The sequence below is a fragment of the Homarus americanus genome, unplaced genomic scaffold (genome assembly GCF_018991925.1).
Source record: "Homarus americanus isolate GMGI-L3 unplaced genomic scaffold, GMGI_Hamer_2.0 scaffold6317, whole genome shotgun sequence".
Classification (NCBI taxonomy): Eukaryota; Metazoa; Arthropoda; class Malacostraca; order Decapoda; family Nephropidae; genus Homarus; species Homarus americanus.
The window spans coordinates 22,089,623-22,106,163 of NW_024730668.1; the positions used below are offsets into that span (position 1 = coordinate 22,089,623).

General features: G+C 37.6%; 1 protein-coding gene across 1 annotated transcript in view; it reads left to right on the forward strand.

Moving 5' to 3' along the window:
• Nucleotides 1-6,288: 6,288 nt before the first annotated feature.
• LOC121867129 (kelch domain-containing protein 3-like) overlaps nucleotides 6,289-16,541 on the forward strand; it is a 30,110-nt gene continuing 19,857 nt past the window's right edge. Inside the window, exons 1-3 of the mRNA XM_042366885.1 lie at nucleotides 6,289-6,418; nucleotides 10,213-10,368; nucleotides 15,634-15,827. Coding sequence (XP_042222819.1) covers nucleotides 10,218-10,368; nucleotides 15,634-15,827 — 345 coding nt within the window. The 5' untranslated portion in view covers nucleotides 6,289-6,418; nucleotides 10,213-10,217. The remainder of the gene's footprint in view (nucleotides 6,419-10,212; nucleotides 10,369-15,633; nucleotides 15,828-16,541) is intronic.

Sequence of the window (16,541 nt, forward strand, 5' to 3'; positions counted from 1 at the left end):
GTAACTTTCCAGTCATATCTGAAATGTATTAGGCTTTTGTGAGGAATCCTTTTTACCTATAAAGACTCTACCTTGTCTGTTACTTAAACCTGGGAAATTTAAATAAAGAACCTACTCATGATATAGGAACTTGAGCAAAATATCCACAAAATAGTCAGCATAAAAGTTGACTGCATAAACTCATCTTCTTATCTAATCTTCAGTGCATGAGCTTGGGTTAGGCCAAGAATGACATGTGGAGAAGTTGTTGGAACTTCGAAATGACCTCAAGGATAAGAACCTGACAAGACAGGCTGCAAGATACTGTGCAGCATGGGGAGCTCTCATCACATATCACAGGTAATCCAGGCAAGTGTAGAAAATGGCTATAAAAAGGTGATAATGATGTATTCAATCATATGAAGGCTGTGATTTATACAGTAGAACCCCAGTTATCCAGCACCTATGAGGATTGAGAGGCAGAGTTTAAAAGTAACTAAATAAATTTACTTGAGTACTGTACTCAAGTAACATTTTGACTTTAATTCTCTTCGCCACTGATTGGATCGTTAGCCGCTTGGGCGGTTGGTCATGTCTGTTATGCACTGGCTCCTGAATGTATCTGAACCTGCTCCAATGTTGGCCAAGTCTGGTCTTGAAAGAGATAACTCTCGGTGCTGTCACAACGCTCTCCTGCAGATTGTTCCAATACTGTAGTTCACAATTCTTACTCTGAAAAAAATTTGCCCTCGGTTTTCTGGAGTTGAGGCTTCTTCAACCTTGAGCTGTGACCCCTTGTGGGGAGGACATCTGCCAGCTCCAGGTATGTACATTCGGCCGAGTAGTGCCCCCTGAGATGTTTACACACTTCGATTAGGTCACCCATCTGTAGTATAAGCTAGGTAGTTGCAGCTGCTTCTCTACAACATTTGAGAAAAATTCTAAAATTGCATCGTGTTCTGTCGTGTCGGCCCCATGTATTATGACATTGTCAGCAATGCAGACAACTCCCTTCAAACCTGCTAGTGCCTCAAGTAACTGCTTCTGAAAAATTTCTGAGGATATATTCAGCCCAAAAGGTAGGTGAAGCCACCTAAATCTACCATGACGTGTTTGGAATGTGGTTAAGTCTCACATGCCGATAGCCAGATGCCAAGTTGACTTTTGAGAATACTTTAGACTGGCCCAATTTATGAAGGGTGTCCTCAAGAATAGGAAGTGCATTCAGGTAGTGTTCTTGTGAAGGTCCTTATTCAGCTCTCTTGGGTCTATGCAAACTCTGACTTTCCCATCCTTTTTGGGACTCACGACAAATTGACACACCAAAGGGGTTGGTTCATCTACAGGTACAATTACACCCAGCTTGACTTGTCTCTCTTGTTCTGCCTTTAGTTAAGGTTTCATGAATATTGGCAAGCGAATGTCAGGCATAATTACAGGTTTAATATTTGGATCAACTTTGAGGGACTGTACACCATGGCGAGTTCCTAGAGAGCCCTTTATTACATCCAAATACTCATCTTCTAGTTTGATATTGTACACTCTCTCAAAGTTGCCCTCCTTTACTTCCACCAGTCCCATCTGTTGACAATCATTCTTTCCTAAAAGTTGTGTAAGATTATCTTTAAAGACAATGACATCAATAGGACATTTCTGACCAGTTACAGGGTTGTACAAATTCCTAATGCATATACCAACTGGAACCTGACTGCCTTGGTTCCAGGTCTTAAGGACTCTATTTGTAGGTTTGACATGTATGGCAAAACTGAGGGGTAGAGTATTCCCAGTAGAACCAGTGTCAATCTGAAAGAATCTTTACCTACTTGTGGGCCCCAGGCCAAACTCATCAGTGGGCCCCCAAATTTATAGAAATGTTTGCATGTTTCAATAATCAATATATATATATATATATATATATATATATATATATATATATATATATATATATATATATATATATATATATATATATATATATATATATATATATATATATATATATATATATATATATATATATATATATATATATATATATATATATATATATATATATATATATATATATATATTATATATATATATATATATATACTGTATATATATATATATATATATATATATATATATATATATATATATATATATATATATATATACTGTATATATATATATATATATATATATATATATATATATATATATATATATATATATATATATATATATATATATATATATATATATATATATATATATATATATATATGCAAGTAAATCACTGTGGGGTCTTGTCTAGGTATGTGCACAGTAACCACAAGGAAAGAAGAAAACACGAAGTTCCCAAGCGCTTTCGTGTAATTCACATCTTCAGGGGTGAGTACAGACTAGAAAGAGTAATACAAATCAAGGTGTATATATACAGAGGAGGGTGAGACCAGGTCCACAATGGTCAGGTATTAGGTAATGACCCTACTAATCTTTAAATAGCACACAACGGTTGGTGGTCAGGTCAGATGCTCAAGTGACCCGGCCTTCTCACCTGATCACAAATCTTCTTAATTACAAAATTGTCCAGCTTGTACATGCCGTTACTCAAATTCATGTTGAATGGCCGGTATGTTTAATAGACAGATTCTGTGATGTTCCTACTATCAATTAGATTACATGGTAATATTGAGGAGAGCATTATCTGATCAATGCAGTAGCATCACCAAATGAGCTCTCTCTAGTCTGTACTCACCCCTGAAGATATGAATTACACGAAAGCGCTTGGGAACTTCGTGTTTTCTTCTTTTCTTGTGGTTATCAGCATATATATATATATATGTGAAACCTCAGCTTTCTGTGATCCAATTGAACCCATAGAGGCCAGCGTAAAAATGTGACATAAAGTGAACAACAGAACATATGGGATTAATTGAAATAGAGACCGGGCCGACCCCCAAACTCCACTTTTTCCGACACAATACCTACGTTGTAGTAAAAATAACTTCTTAATTTATGATGGTATGCACACACAATTAATAATTAAGAGAAATATCAATAATATTAGGTTTTTTAACACTTACATTAGTAGAAAAGATGGCTGCACAGATGGGGGGTTGGTTCCGAGGCAGAGGGCAGATTATTGGCCCTCACCTGTATCACTTGTATCAATTGTATCACTATCCACCACAGAGGCTTGCAGGGCCTCTTTGTCAAACCCCTCAAAGTCCATATAAGTCCATATCCTCACTATCACTGACTGGGGCCTGCTGTGGTGGGTGGCGGGTGAAGAACTCGGTAATGTTTTGATGCCTGGGCGACCTTGTGCGCACCTTGCCCGAGCCGCTCTCCGCGTAAAATGTTCATGTACCGCGTAAAGTGAGCATTCCGGATCTGGCAGGGTACCCGTAAACGTGGAAACGGTGACTAGTAACCGGGCGCTGCCACAGACAAGCTCACACCTCAACACATGGGAAAACGTATTGTACGATGGTACTCCATCTCACAATCTCACAATATGATATACAGTACAGTATATATAATTATCAATTTGGTAATAATATGAGAACAGAAGCCACAGCTGGTCTGCCCGAAAAGACTTCCCAGTTCCCTCCTGCTGCGTAACAACATAATTGGTTATCCCTTGTGTAACGAGGATGGCCGGCCCAAGGGCCACCGAGGAGTGAATTTGTTTAAGGTGAAGAAGCTGTCGCCAACACAACAACCACACCCTGAGTTAACGAGTTATATCAACTTGTATGACCCAGTAACAAGGAATAGTCCGAGAAGACCGGACAACTCGCCAACTGCACTGGTTAACCAGTACCCCGGAACACGATCCGCAAATCGATTAATATCCAGGTTCCCAATTACTTCTGGGTAGACAGAGGCAAATGGGTAAAGAAAGTTGCCCATAGTTTCATCCAGCCCGGGGATCGAACCAGGGTCCGCTCACATGCTGACCATTACACCACAGAGTCACAGACCGCCATTGTGTAACAACATGGCGCCCGGTTGTCATAGGTTGTCATACATAGCGCCATGTTGCTACTCAGGTGATGTAAAAGTTTGAGCTCGTACTGTAGAGGATTTTTTTTTTTTTTTTTTTTAAGGAGATTAGCCCACCCGGGCACAGGTCACTGACCCACATCGGGGCCTGGGGGGCGAAAATTTAATAATAATAATAATAATAATAATAATAATAATAATAATAATAATAATAATAATAATAATAATAATAATAATAATACAGTAATTCATAGTAAATAAAATTTATAATAAAAAGTAAAATAAAATAATAACAATAACAACACTGTAATAATGATAATAAAAAATCATTAGTGAGAAACACTATAAGTACAGTATGATGTGTTGTCAATCGTACGAGAAACAATTGAGACCCTGCAATTGTGTGTAAATGAGGCAGAAAGTCAGATCAGCAACCTTGGACTTGGCCACAATATTCGTGATGCCATATGGCAGCAGGGTCTACCATTAGACAATACATTATGCTTCCAATATCTTCCCAGGCGGTAGTACCTTCCTGTTTGGTAGCTGCCTACTACCTTCTACCTATGATGATGTTTATTCAGTAAAATTGTCACACATGTTTACAATTGGATAAGCATGTTTATAAACTATGTAAGAGAGAGCCCGAGAAGATTTCCCACCAGCTGAGTAATAGCATGGCGCCCGGTTGGCCTGTAGTGGATTCCATCCCCTACAAACGCCGTTTGTCGCTGAGTTGCCGACCCTCTTCGAATTCCCCAGCCTGCGCCTCCAGCGCTGCCTGACGTAGCGGGGGTCAACTATCAATCCACGCCTACCCCTGCCTTATAAGACCTCACCCCACTGTGACCACGCTCTTTCTACCTATGGCCACCAGCAAGCAACACCTCCTCCTCCTCTGTTCCAGCCTGGCGGCTCCCGCTCCCGCCGGCGACCATGGCGTCCCTCAAGCTGCGTGCCCTCCTCTGGGGCACCCTTGTAGGGTTATGAGATATTGGTTCACACTCAGGATGGGATGGAGAAAGGAAACTCACGATGTGCTCACTGTATACATATTGTATTGGATGTACAATGCAGCTTGTTGCTGGGTAGGCAGCATGGTAACAAGCGTTGAGTAGAGAGAGCTGGTTGGTGAGGGTGTCCAGAGGAGAGCACGCAGCTTGAGGGACGCCGAAGTCACCGGCAGGAGCGGGAGCCGCCAGGCTGGCGCGGAGGAGGTGTTGCTTGCTGGTGGCACTGGGTAGAAAGAGGCTGGTCACAGCGGTGTCAGGTCTTATATGGCGGGGGTAGGCGTGGGTAGATAGTTGACCCCCGCTCCGTGGGCAGCGCTGGAGGCGTAGGCTGAGGAATTCGAGAAGGTTCGGTGCTTGTAGGGGAGGAATCCACTACACCCTCACCAACCAGCTCTCTACTCAACGCTTGTAACCATGCTGCCTACCCAGCACCAAGCTGCATTGTAAAATGTACATCCAATACAATATGTATACAGAGAGCACATTGTGAGTTTCCTTTCTCCAACCCATCCTGAGTGTGAACCAATATCTCATAACTCTACAGGCCGAACTCTCTCTTCTGCTCTGGGGTGAACCAGAGCCGTTGATAAAGAGTTCGGCCAAGCGGGCGCCATGTTGTTACTGAACTGAAGAAGTTTGCTCTCGTACTGTAGAGGATGATGATGATGTTGTTTATTCATAAAATTTGTCATGCATGTTTACATTTCAATAAGTATGTGTATTAACTATGTGTGAGACAGCCGAGAAGACTTTCCACCTACTGAGTAACAACAGGTGCTGGGTTAGCCGAACTCTATCAACGGCTCTGGGGTGAACTGCCAATTGGAGTGAGCCATACTCCTACTACAATAGAATCCTTAACTGTTATGTGGTGAAATTATAAATACAGCAATTGCCAACAGTGCGTAACAGAAACGCCATTATCGTCCATCCAAGCGGCTAACGAGCCGATTACTGATGAAATTGTATTTTTATTTATCATTCCACCACTTACATGAAGAGAGAGAGAAGCTATCTTCGAAAGCATACTTTTCTAGTTTTATCTTCTTTTTTAAAGAAAAATAGTGGGATACGGCGTTGGAATAGAAACAGGCCTCTGGATTTTGGGGAAAACACCCTAAATGGCCTAAAGTATTTTTTTAGATAAAATAGCTGAAGTCATCGACGATTAGAAGTGATGGCGTAGATTTAACGGTAGATTGGTGTGGGTGCCGTAGTCGTGGTGAGGTAGGGAGAGAGGGAGGGACATGTGGGAGGGAGGGAGGGCGGGTGGTGAGGGAGAGAGGTAAGCAGCACAGATCACCATAACAAACCGACCTCTACCGCCGCCCTGGGAGCTGCAGTTACTCAGGGTTGCGTCATCTCGGTAAGGAGACAGAAATTCAGTTAAAAGTTGCTATACTCAATATATACATTGGAGCAGCGTAAATGTAAGTAATACAGCAATACTGGGCTATTGGCAGTGGCATACTTTGTCGATCCAAACTAAGAATAGCATAAGAGACATTAAAAGCCTATATTCGTTGGTCATATATTTTACAAAAAACATCCACTCCACTTGCTTTAAATTGAAATATGTTTTTTGGCGATGACAGATACTGATAATTTGATACTTCAGTAAAGTTACCACGGTCTTAGTGAAATGTATGAGAGCTTAGTGTCACTAGGTCAATTGCTGAATGGCTGCAATAGTGGGACAACAAAAGCTACTTGATGAATAGATGATTTTGATTGTTGAGTACTTGTATAATGTATACAATGTCAGGACTATAGAACATAATCTCCCAAGAAAATGTAAAGAAATCTCAGCAAAGTTGGTCATGTTAATGTGGGTGAATCCAGAGAATGTTTACTTTTGCGTTTTGTTGAGCAGTGACAGTCTAGTGGGTCTTTTCATGTACACATTTTAATGGTGTGCTGATCATGGTAATGCTTAGAAAAAACAGTGAATAAGGTTGGGGCTTATTTGCCAGGTCGTTCGCTGACATGAAATAAAGGGTATAAAGTGATACAACTGTAGGTAATTATTTGTTTTAGCACAACCCTCGAATTTTTTCACGAGATGTTTGATTTCTGATGTGTTTTGGTCAGACCTGACCTTAGTTTCCATGGAAAATGTGTCGTTTTTTTAAGTAAAGATGCAAGTCATCCTTGATCAAAAACGGCTATTTTCCATCAAAAATAAGGTGAGATCTGAACAAAATACATCCAAATACATCAGAAGCTAAACATCTAGACCGCTAATTTTCACTAAATTAACCTACCTTAACCTAACCTCACCTAATTCCTGCGGGGAGCCCCAACCCCAGTGGGGTAGGGTGGAGATTTAATGATCTAACTTCTTAGGCATTCCTCACTTATGTGATATTTCTGAAAGAAACCTTTCAAAGAGGTTTCAAGGGTTGAGGAATTTTTGTATGAGTTATAAATTGCCTAAAGGTAAGTGTTTCTATACAATTTGAAGATGTGCTAACCCGAATAATAACCCTAGTGAAGGTCCGTGACAAGGAAATATTGGTAAATATTTAGTACTGTAGTTGCTACCACCTAAATGGCTTTTGCAAATGGTTTTTTATAGTAAATCATCATGTTAAATACAAATTTGACCTTCATTGCTGTTGGAAGTGACCCGTACTTTAGATATTGAAAAACAAAAATGGAAGGTAAAACAATGTAAAAAAAAAAACTAAAAAACCTAACCTAACATCACCTATCTAACCTAACCCCTAGTGTGTAAGAAACTTACCTTAAGTAAGAGATACAGGAGGATAGTGATGCGACTTGAATGGTGCCTTCGTCAGTGTCCGTCTCTTTTCACGGTACCATGCATGGTGATATACATGGTATTGAAACTGAATTACATCTGGACACTTTACAGATGAAACAAGAACACCTTGAGCCCAAAAAATGACAATGGCTGCTGCTTCATTGTTCAAAATGCACTGAATAATGCAGCAGCTAGCCAATGTACCGTACTCGTACATCCATTGCACATAAAAGCCATCTTTCAACTGGCCATGAATGCAGATTAGTGTACGAGTATTATGTCACATCAACACTCGCTGATTGACCAAATATTATAAAATAAAAGTTAAAATAACTTGAAAACTAAAAAATTTAGACGGAAAAGTCATAGAATGAATTATTTATATTTTTTCTCTATCTCCCCATATATGACTCATTATTCAGTTAAGTGGTGGCAACTACAAATTATTAATCAAAATATTATTTAGGATAATTTTGCTGTGCTGAACATGAATCTGCTATTCGTTTCTGTGCAAATGCATAGTTTTCTTGAAGCTGTGTGGAGAATAATGTAGAAACCTAACTTAACACAACTTAACAAGGAGGTATAAAGCCATAATCAACAAACACTTACATCGCTTTATCATTGTCAAGTCCAACATGGCATATTACATCCTCAAAGTCAAGAGGGCATGAATTGCACACCCTTCCATGAACGCATCACAATACAAACTGAGGCACCTGTCAGTATTGCAGCATATCGTGACATACGGAGAAATGGATGACACATCCCTCTTTACGCGTCACGGAATATATAAACACATAACAAGAGTTATACCAATTTGCACAAGAAATGGCAGTTACAGGTACTCCTCGACTTACGACCACCCGGACATACGATCGCCGCAGTTGTATAAAATATTTTTCAAATTACGAATTTTTGAGTCCCGACGTTAGTGATCGCGCTGTGTACTGACAAAATTCTCGTTTGTAATTCCCTTTAAAATGGCTGGCAAACGTAAAAGTGAGAGTTCTCGTCGTGCTGAGAAGAAAAAGAGACACCCATTTTAGCTTTTCTATGTATTATTTTTGCCTTTTCGACTTACGACCAATTTGACTTACGACCTGGTCGTCGGTCCCTAACCCCGTCGTAAGTCGAGGGCTGACTGTATTTCCATTTTCACTTTTTAAAAGAACGTTGTCCAACATACAGGTATAGTATTTTATTTTTCCAATTATAAGTTGAGGTGTTTGTGATTTGTTTCATATATATAACTTTCCTACATACAGTATAGGTAGTAGTTTTTTGTCTGGTCACAGACCTGTACTTGCCTCTGCTATTTGTCCAGCATATTTGCAAGTCAACAAATTCAATAATCTTGATTATCAGCCTCAACGAATCAGATTGAATGTTGGATAGATCGAAAAAGTATTTTAAGGTCTAACTTTATTAAGTAAAAGTTCACTGTATTTATTTGGTGTTATTACCTATATGTTGTTTTATGACAGAAGCTTCTCTAATAATTTTTGTTTTACTAATAAGAATGTAAATATGGTGAGTGGTAAGGAAAGATTCAGTTAAAAATTCACCCATGTAGTAGCCCATGAAGACACATGAATCCAAGTCTGACCTACCGTATAACCTAACAACTCCAGGGTTTTTGGTTAGGTCTGGATTAGCAATGTTAGGATAGCTTAGTCATGCGAGAGGTGACTGATGTATTTGTGTAGAGACTTAACACTTGTAGGGCACTTTTATTACTTATTACAGTATAGCTATATTCACAATATATTAAATGTTTTTTACACTACTTTATATATGCACACACACTTAGTATAAAACAGTGGATGGTGCACAAGAAGTTTACAGTATGTGAAACAAATAATGTATAATGAAAATTTCTTCCTTTCTTTGTTAGCAATGTACAGGTACTCCCCGACTTACGATGGGGTTAGGGACCGACATCCAGGACGTAAGTCGAAATGGTCGTAAGTCGGAAATGCTTAAATAACACATAGAAAATTGAAAATTTGGGTCTCCTTTTCTTCTCAGCACCACAAAACACCCACTTTTAAGCTTGCCAGCCATTTTAAAGTACTGACTTTGGGACTCAAAAATACATAATTTGACCACATTTTGGTACGACTGAGGCGGTCGTAAGTGTGGGTGGACGTAAGTCGAGTCGGTCGTAAGTCGGGGACTACCTGTATATATGAAATGACATGTATAGATACAATGAATAACGAGTACCCTCCTGAATATTTGCATCATGAATTAAAATTGATATTATCTTTTTGAACAAGTTATGCCTTTTTATTCTAAGAATATAGTATTTTTAAATTTATTCTTCAGTCCTTATAATTTTCTTAATACTGTACAATATATTTATCGCATGTACACTGTACAGTATTATTTTCCTTAAGTTTTGTGTGCATACTGAAATTACATTTTAAATTTCCTTGGTCTTTAATACTGCAGGCATCATGCTGTGGACGGTGGAGCTGGAAGGTGGCCCACAGCGTGTTAATCATGCTGCTGTCCCAGTGGGTGAAAAAATTTACTCCTTTGGGGGTTACTGTACAGGTGAAAACTACCGAACTATACGAAATATGGATGTACACATCTTAGACACAGGTAAATGACAACTCTCTTCTCCCAGAAAGAATACAGGCATCCCCCGCATTACGGAAATTCGGGTTACGGAAGTTCGAGCTTACAGAATTTGGAAATTTTTATAAAAATATTTGCCCTTATGGAATTTTGGTCAATTTTGTAATTAAAAAAGACTACTGTATATATAAAAAATATTTTAACATTTATTTCGTGTGGATTCTGGGTACTTGCTACAAGATGGTTGAGGACCCACTACAACAACAAAAATAGTGTCAGTCAGTTTAAATTCATTCCCCAGCTTGTGTTCAGTTTTGCATCTGTGTTCAGGACTGTATATGCCCTTATGAAATTTGGGCAAATTTTTTAAGTTTTTCAAACATAAAATCGCGATATAGAACAAAAGATTTCACCGTTGGACATTATACGTACAGTACAGTACATGATGTTTTAAGGAGGTAACTCCCAGTAACTCCGATTGCACCACCTCATGTAGCACATGACATTGTTTCTGGTGAATTAAATTCAAGTGTTGTGTGCATTTACTATCATGTTACATCATGAATGAATCATTGTATGTGTTTAAAACGGTTTATTTTCTTTCATATACAGTATGTGCTTGTTTTACGGTTCTTGCCTGAAAAAAAACAGTAGGAACGCATCTTAAATTATCTAATGGGAGTCAATAAGAAAATCGATCCTGCGTTACTGAATTTCATGTTACGGAACAATTTTCTAGAACGGAACCTTTCCATAACCCGGGGGATGCCAAACTTTTGAAGTTTGGAATTTAATTTATTCTATTCCCACAGTCCTGTATATCTTACTGTATATATAGTATTGTATATGGTAATTTGAAAAGGATTTTGTACATCACAAACAATAGTTTACACCAGTGAAGGATGCAGATATTGTAGTAGCAGGTACAGTACATGTAATAATACTGTACTGTACATCTGAAAAATAAAAAAAAATTCATACCCCAAGGGCATGCCTTGTTTCATATTAGTTGTTGTTGTAATGATTATAATTACTGTATTATTTTTATGTCCATATCTAGCTACTGTATATGAGGCTTTCCATGATGACATAATTGTGTTTAGAAGTTAGGCATGATAGGCAGGTTTAGATGTACTGGTACAGGTTGTACCTCTCTAGTCCAGCAACCTCGGGACCTGACCGGTGCCGGACCATGGAAATTCACCCTTTTCCTGGATAGATAGTGACTTGTGCTTATGCCTGGAAGCACTAGCACCACTTTCTCTGCATCATGGTCTCTTTGAAGACATATTGAAGGGTTAAATGTCGTATAGTAGCTTCTCAAATTTCGCGAGTTTTTAATTCTTAACGTATTTTATTGGAACACACACAAAAATAAATAAATAAAAATTTTGACGCCAGAAACTTGAATTTCGACGGGTTTGAACGGCCCGCCAACTTGCAGACGACGTGCATAATCGTGTAAACAGCGTCATTTCTCTTATGTACAAAAGATTCATTATTGTTTATTACTGAATGTCATTTTTATTGAATTAATGTTTATGTGTGCAAAATGAGCAATACAATTCATTAATAATACGTAGAATATTAAAACACACGAGGAAATGACACAGCATTGTATTCGTTGATTACAAAACCAGTGACTGACTGGTTCTACATATAAAACTGAAGAAAATAAGACCTTGGTTGTAGCTGTAGTAAAATTAATATGGTTGTTTTAAGTAATGTTATTAATGTTAATAAATGGAACAATAGAAGTAGCTAACGATAATGGTAAAGAAAGAAGAGAGATCGCATGTGTAAGTGCCCATGCGCACACGGGAAAACATATCATCATTACTTTACATAAGAATATGAAAGCAACACTTATTTACTGTTCATATATATTTTAATTAATGTTTCTGAATTTGTTTTTATTGAATTTATGTACGTGTGTGCAAAATTAACAATACAATTTATTAATAATACGTGGAATATTAGAGGAGACGAGACGGCTGCCGGCATTGTTTATGTTAACGCTTACGAAACCAGTGACTGATTGGTTCTACATATAAAACTGAAGAAAATAAGACCCTGAGTTTAGCTGTAGTAAAATTAATGTAAAAAAATGAATATGGTTGCTTGAAGTACCTGTAATGTTATTTAATGTTAATAAATTGAACAATATAAGTAGCTAACCATTAATGGTAAAAAAAAAAAGTGAGACTGCTCGTATGTAAGTGCGCACATGTGAAAATATATCGTCATTACTCTACATAAGAATATGAAAGCATCACTTATTTACTGCTCATATATATTGAAGGGTTAAATGTTGTACTCTGTATAGACAAGCAGAGAGAGAGAGCAGCCGAACTGCCGGATGTAAACAAACCTTAATTTCCTGCGGATTTTTTTTTTTATTAAGGGGATTAGCCCACCCGGGAATAGGTCACTGACCCACATTAGGGCCTGAGGGGCAAAAATTTAATACTCCTGTAATAATAATAATAATTCAGATAAGTAAAAAAAAAAAAAAAAAAGCTGCCTATCTACCTATTGGACAAACTAAAATCGTTCCGGACCACGGGAGTTTCCGGACCACAGAATGCCGGACTAGAGAGGTACAACCTGTATACAGTAACTGATACCAGGAACAGAACTATTTGAAGGAATACAAAAAATACTTGCTGTGAAGGAATGACAAAAATATTTGCCATGCAACATTAGGACCAAGACTGCTTGAGTTCACTTATTACTTCAGTGCAATATTGTGAATGGGTCAAGTTTAGAAGTTTTTCCTGAGAAACGACTTACATTTTTTTTTTTTTTTTTTTTTACAGGGATTAGCCCACCCGGGCACAGGTCACTGACCCACTTCAGGGCCTGGGGGGCAAAAATGTAATAATAATAGTAATAATAATAATACTGTATTAATAATAATAATTAGTTAGGTTCTTGAAAACCCCACCGCAGCCAAAATATCGTGAATCAGAATCATTATAACATGGGGTTTAATGGGTATAGGTTCCTGGCCAGTCTGGACACTCAAATACTACTCTCAGTACAAAAGAACTAAACAACACTCACCACATCATTAAGAACAAGTCTGGTCATCATCACATGTCTCCTTTGAGGCTATGGGGACTCTTAAGGTGGAGTGGAGACATCAACCTGAGTCCCACAGACTTTGGGGAGTCTAAGTGGGGACTGGAGGTGTAGCCTCCATCCTGGCCTTAAAGATGGTGAGCAAAACGATTGCCAGACATTTTCAAAGTTACACTGCTCAACTTCACAGTCACAAAAACATGATAATAATGATGGAGACTCAATTATTGTATGAAAAAATGTAAAGAAATGTTACAATGGAAGTGTGGTAGGGGATTAGTGGGTCTCATGTTACTGATCTGACCTAATCAATGTCAGGTGGAAGTGGGGTGGGGGATTAGTGGTCTCATATTACCGACCCTCTGATGCAATGCCAGGTCACCCATTGTTAAGGTGGAGGATTAGTGGGTCTCATGACCTGAAGATGTCTTGAATAACGATGAAAGTTAAGGTAATTTTGAGGTGCAAAGCTGCTAGCAAATATTTACAGCTAGCAAAGAGGTGTATAAACTTTTATTCACAACATCTGCTCTAATTGTGACCTGACATTGCATGAGACCACTAATCCCCTACCTCCACCTAACATTGATCAGGTCAGGTCAGCAACATTGAGACCCACTATTCCCATACCACACGTCCATTGCACCATTTCTTATGTTTTTTCATAAAAGAATTGAGTCCCCATCATTATTACCACGTTTTTTTGTGATTGTGAAGAGAGCAGTGTAACTTTGAAAATGTCTGGCAAGTGTTTTGCTCACCATCTTTAAGGCCAGGACGAAGACTACACCTCCAGCCCCCAGTCTTCAGACTCCCCAAAGTCTGTGGGACTCAGGTTGATGTCTCCACTCCATCTTAAGAGTTCTCTTAGTCTTGAAGGGGACATGAGTTGATGATCAGAGTTGTTCTTATTAATGTGATGAGAGTTTTTTAATTGTGTTGTAGTGCTATTAGTATTTTATTTATTTTATTTTTTATGCATATGGGTGTCCGACATTTAGGAACCCATCCCATTGAACCCCATTTTATAATAAACCTGATTTATGATATTACAATATTTCAACCTGCAAAGGGGTTTTCAGAAACCTAACACCATTGCAAATACAGTAATACCTCGGTTTACGTGGGTTTCGTTTACGAGTTTTGTCATTTATGCGGTACCCTGCCAGAACCGGAATGCCCAATTTACGCGGTGCATCTACTCATATACACGGAGAGCGGCTACTAACGTAAGTGTTAAACCTAACCTTGATTTTTTCTAACTTAACCTAACCTAACATTAGTGTTAAACCTTGATTTTTTCTAACTTAACCTAACCTGATGTAAGTGTTAAACCTTGATTTTTTCTAACCTAACCTAACTTAACCTAACCTGAGGTAAGTGTTAAACCTTGGTTTTTCTTTTACCTGGTACAGTATATTATTCTCTTATTGATATTTCTCTTCTATATTATGTGTGTGTGCATACCATCATAAAATTAAGATACTATTTTTACTGCAACGTAGGTATTGTCTCTGAAAAAGTGGAGTTTGGGGATTGGCCCAGTCTCTATTTCAATTAATCCCATATGTTCTGTTATTCCATTTACGCGTTTCTCGTTTTACGCGCTACTCCTTGGGTTCAATTGACTACGTAAATCAGGGTATTACTGTAGAGGTGCTGTGCCATTGTGTATATATACAGTACTCATTAATCCAATGCAGGATACAGTATCGGCCTCAAGTTCCCCAAGACCCCAGACATGCCTCTTGTTGATCGGACACCTCCCAGCTTGCTCTGTGTTGTTGATAGCTAAGGGTTTCATTAAATATGGTCTGACCAAAGGCTACTGAAATAATTTGTGGCTTACCTTGAGGATTTTGTGAAAAGTAATGTCAGAAATGTTCCAAATTAAGAGTTCAGTACTGTATTATACCTGTACTGGTGTACTTAAATCCTGCCCTTACGGTAAGTTATGTTTTCATGTTATATCTCCCATTCGGGGTTATTTTAGTGTAAAATTTATTCTTTAGAGGATATGACAGCTGGCTATGTATGGCTGAGTGTAATAGTGGAGAGTGGCAGATATAGTGTCTTTGCATAATAATGAAATTGTATCAAGCCAAATCACAAGTTAGGGAAACCTGCATCATAATAAATAAATGATACAATATGTACTGTACTATATTGTATAAAGAAAATCAAACACCGACTTTTCCTTTTCAGTAACGTATAGATGGAAAGCTATTGAAATTCGACAAGAACGTAAATGTGTACCGTTCCAAAGATATGGTCACACAGCTGTTGCATTTGGCCATCTAGTTTATGTCTGGGGAGGACGAAATGATAACAGAGCTTGCAGTACTCTCTATTGTTTTGATACAAGTAAGTGCGCACACACACACACACACAAGGATTTCGGATAAAGGATTGTCAAAATATATATATATATATATATATATATATATATATATATATATATATATATATATATATATATATATATATATATATATATATATATATATATATATATATATATATATATATATAAATGGTTGCATTTATAAAGTTCCTTGCAAGGAATGTAATATGTTTTACTTAGGCCAGACAGGAAAAGATCTTGCAACTAGAATTAAACAACACAAATACAGTGTTAGGACAGGCCAGGAATCCAATGCTCTGTTTGTTCATTTGAGGGATAACAAGCATTGCATTGACTGGGATAATGCCTCCTCAATATTACCATGTAATTCAATTGACAGTAGGAACATTATAGAATCCAGTCTCATTAGACATACCCGAATCCGTCAACATGAATTGGAGTTGAATATATATATATATATATATATATATATATATATATATATATATATATATATATATATATATATATATATATATATATATATATATATATATATATATATATATATATATATATATATATATATATATATATATATATATATATATATATGTATATATATATATATATATATATATATATATATATATATATATATATATATATATATATATATATATATATATATCACTACATAGATAGACGCTGCCTAGCAGGGTTGGGACCCAAATCCAGTGGTAAGTCCGACATAGATAAAAAAAATCTT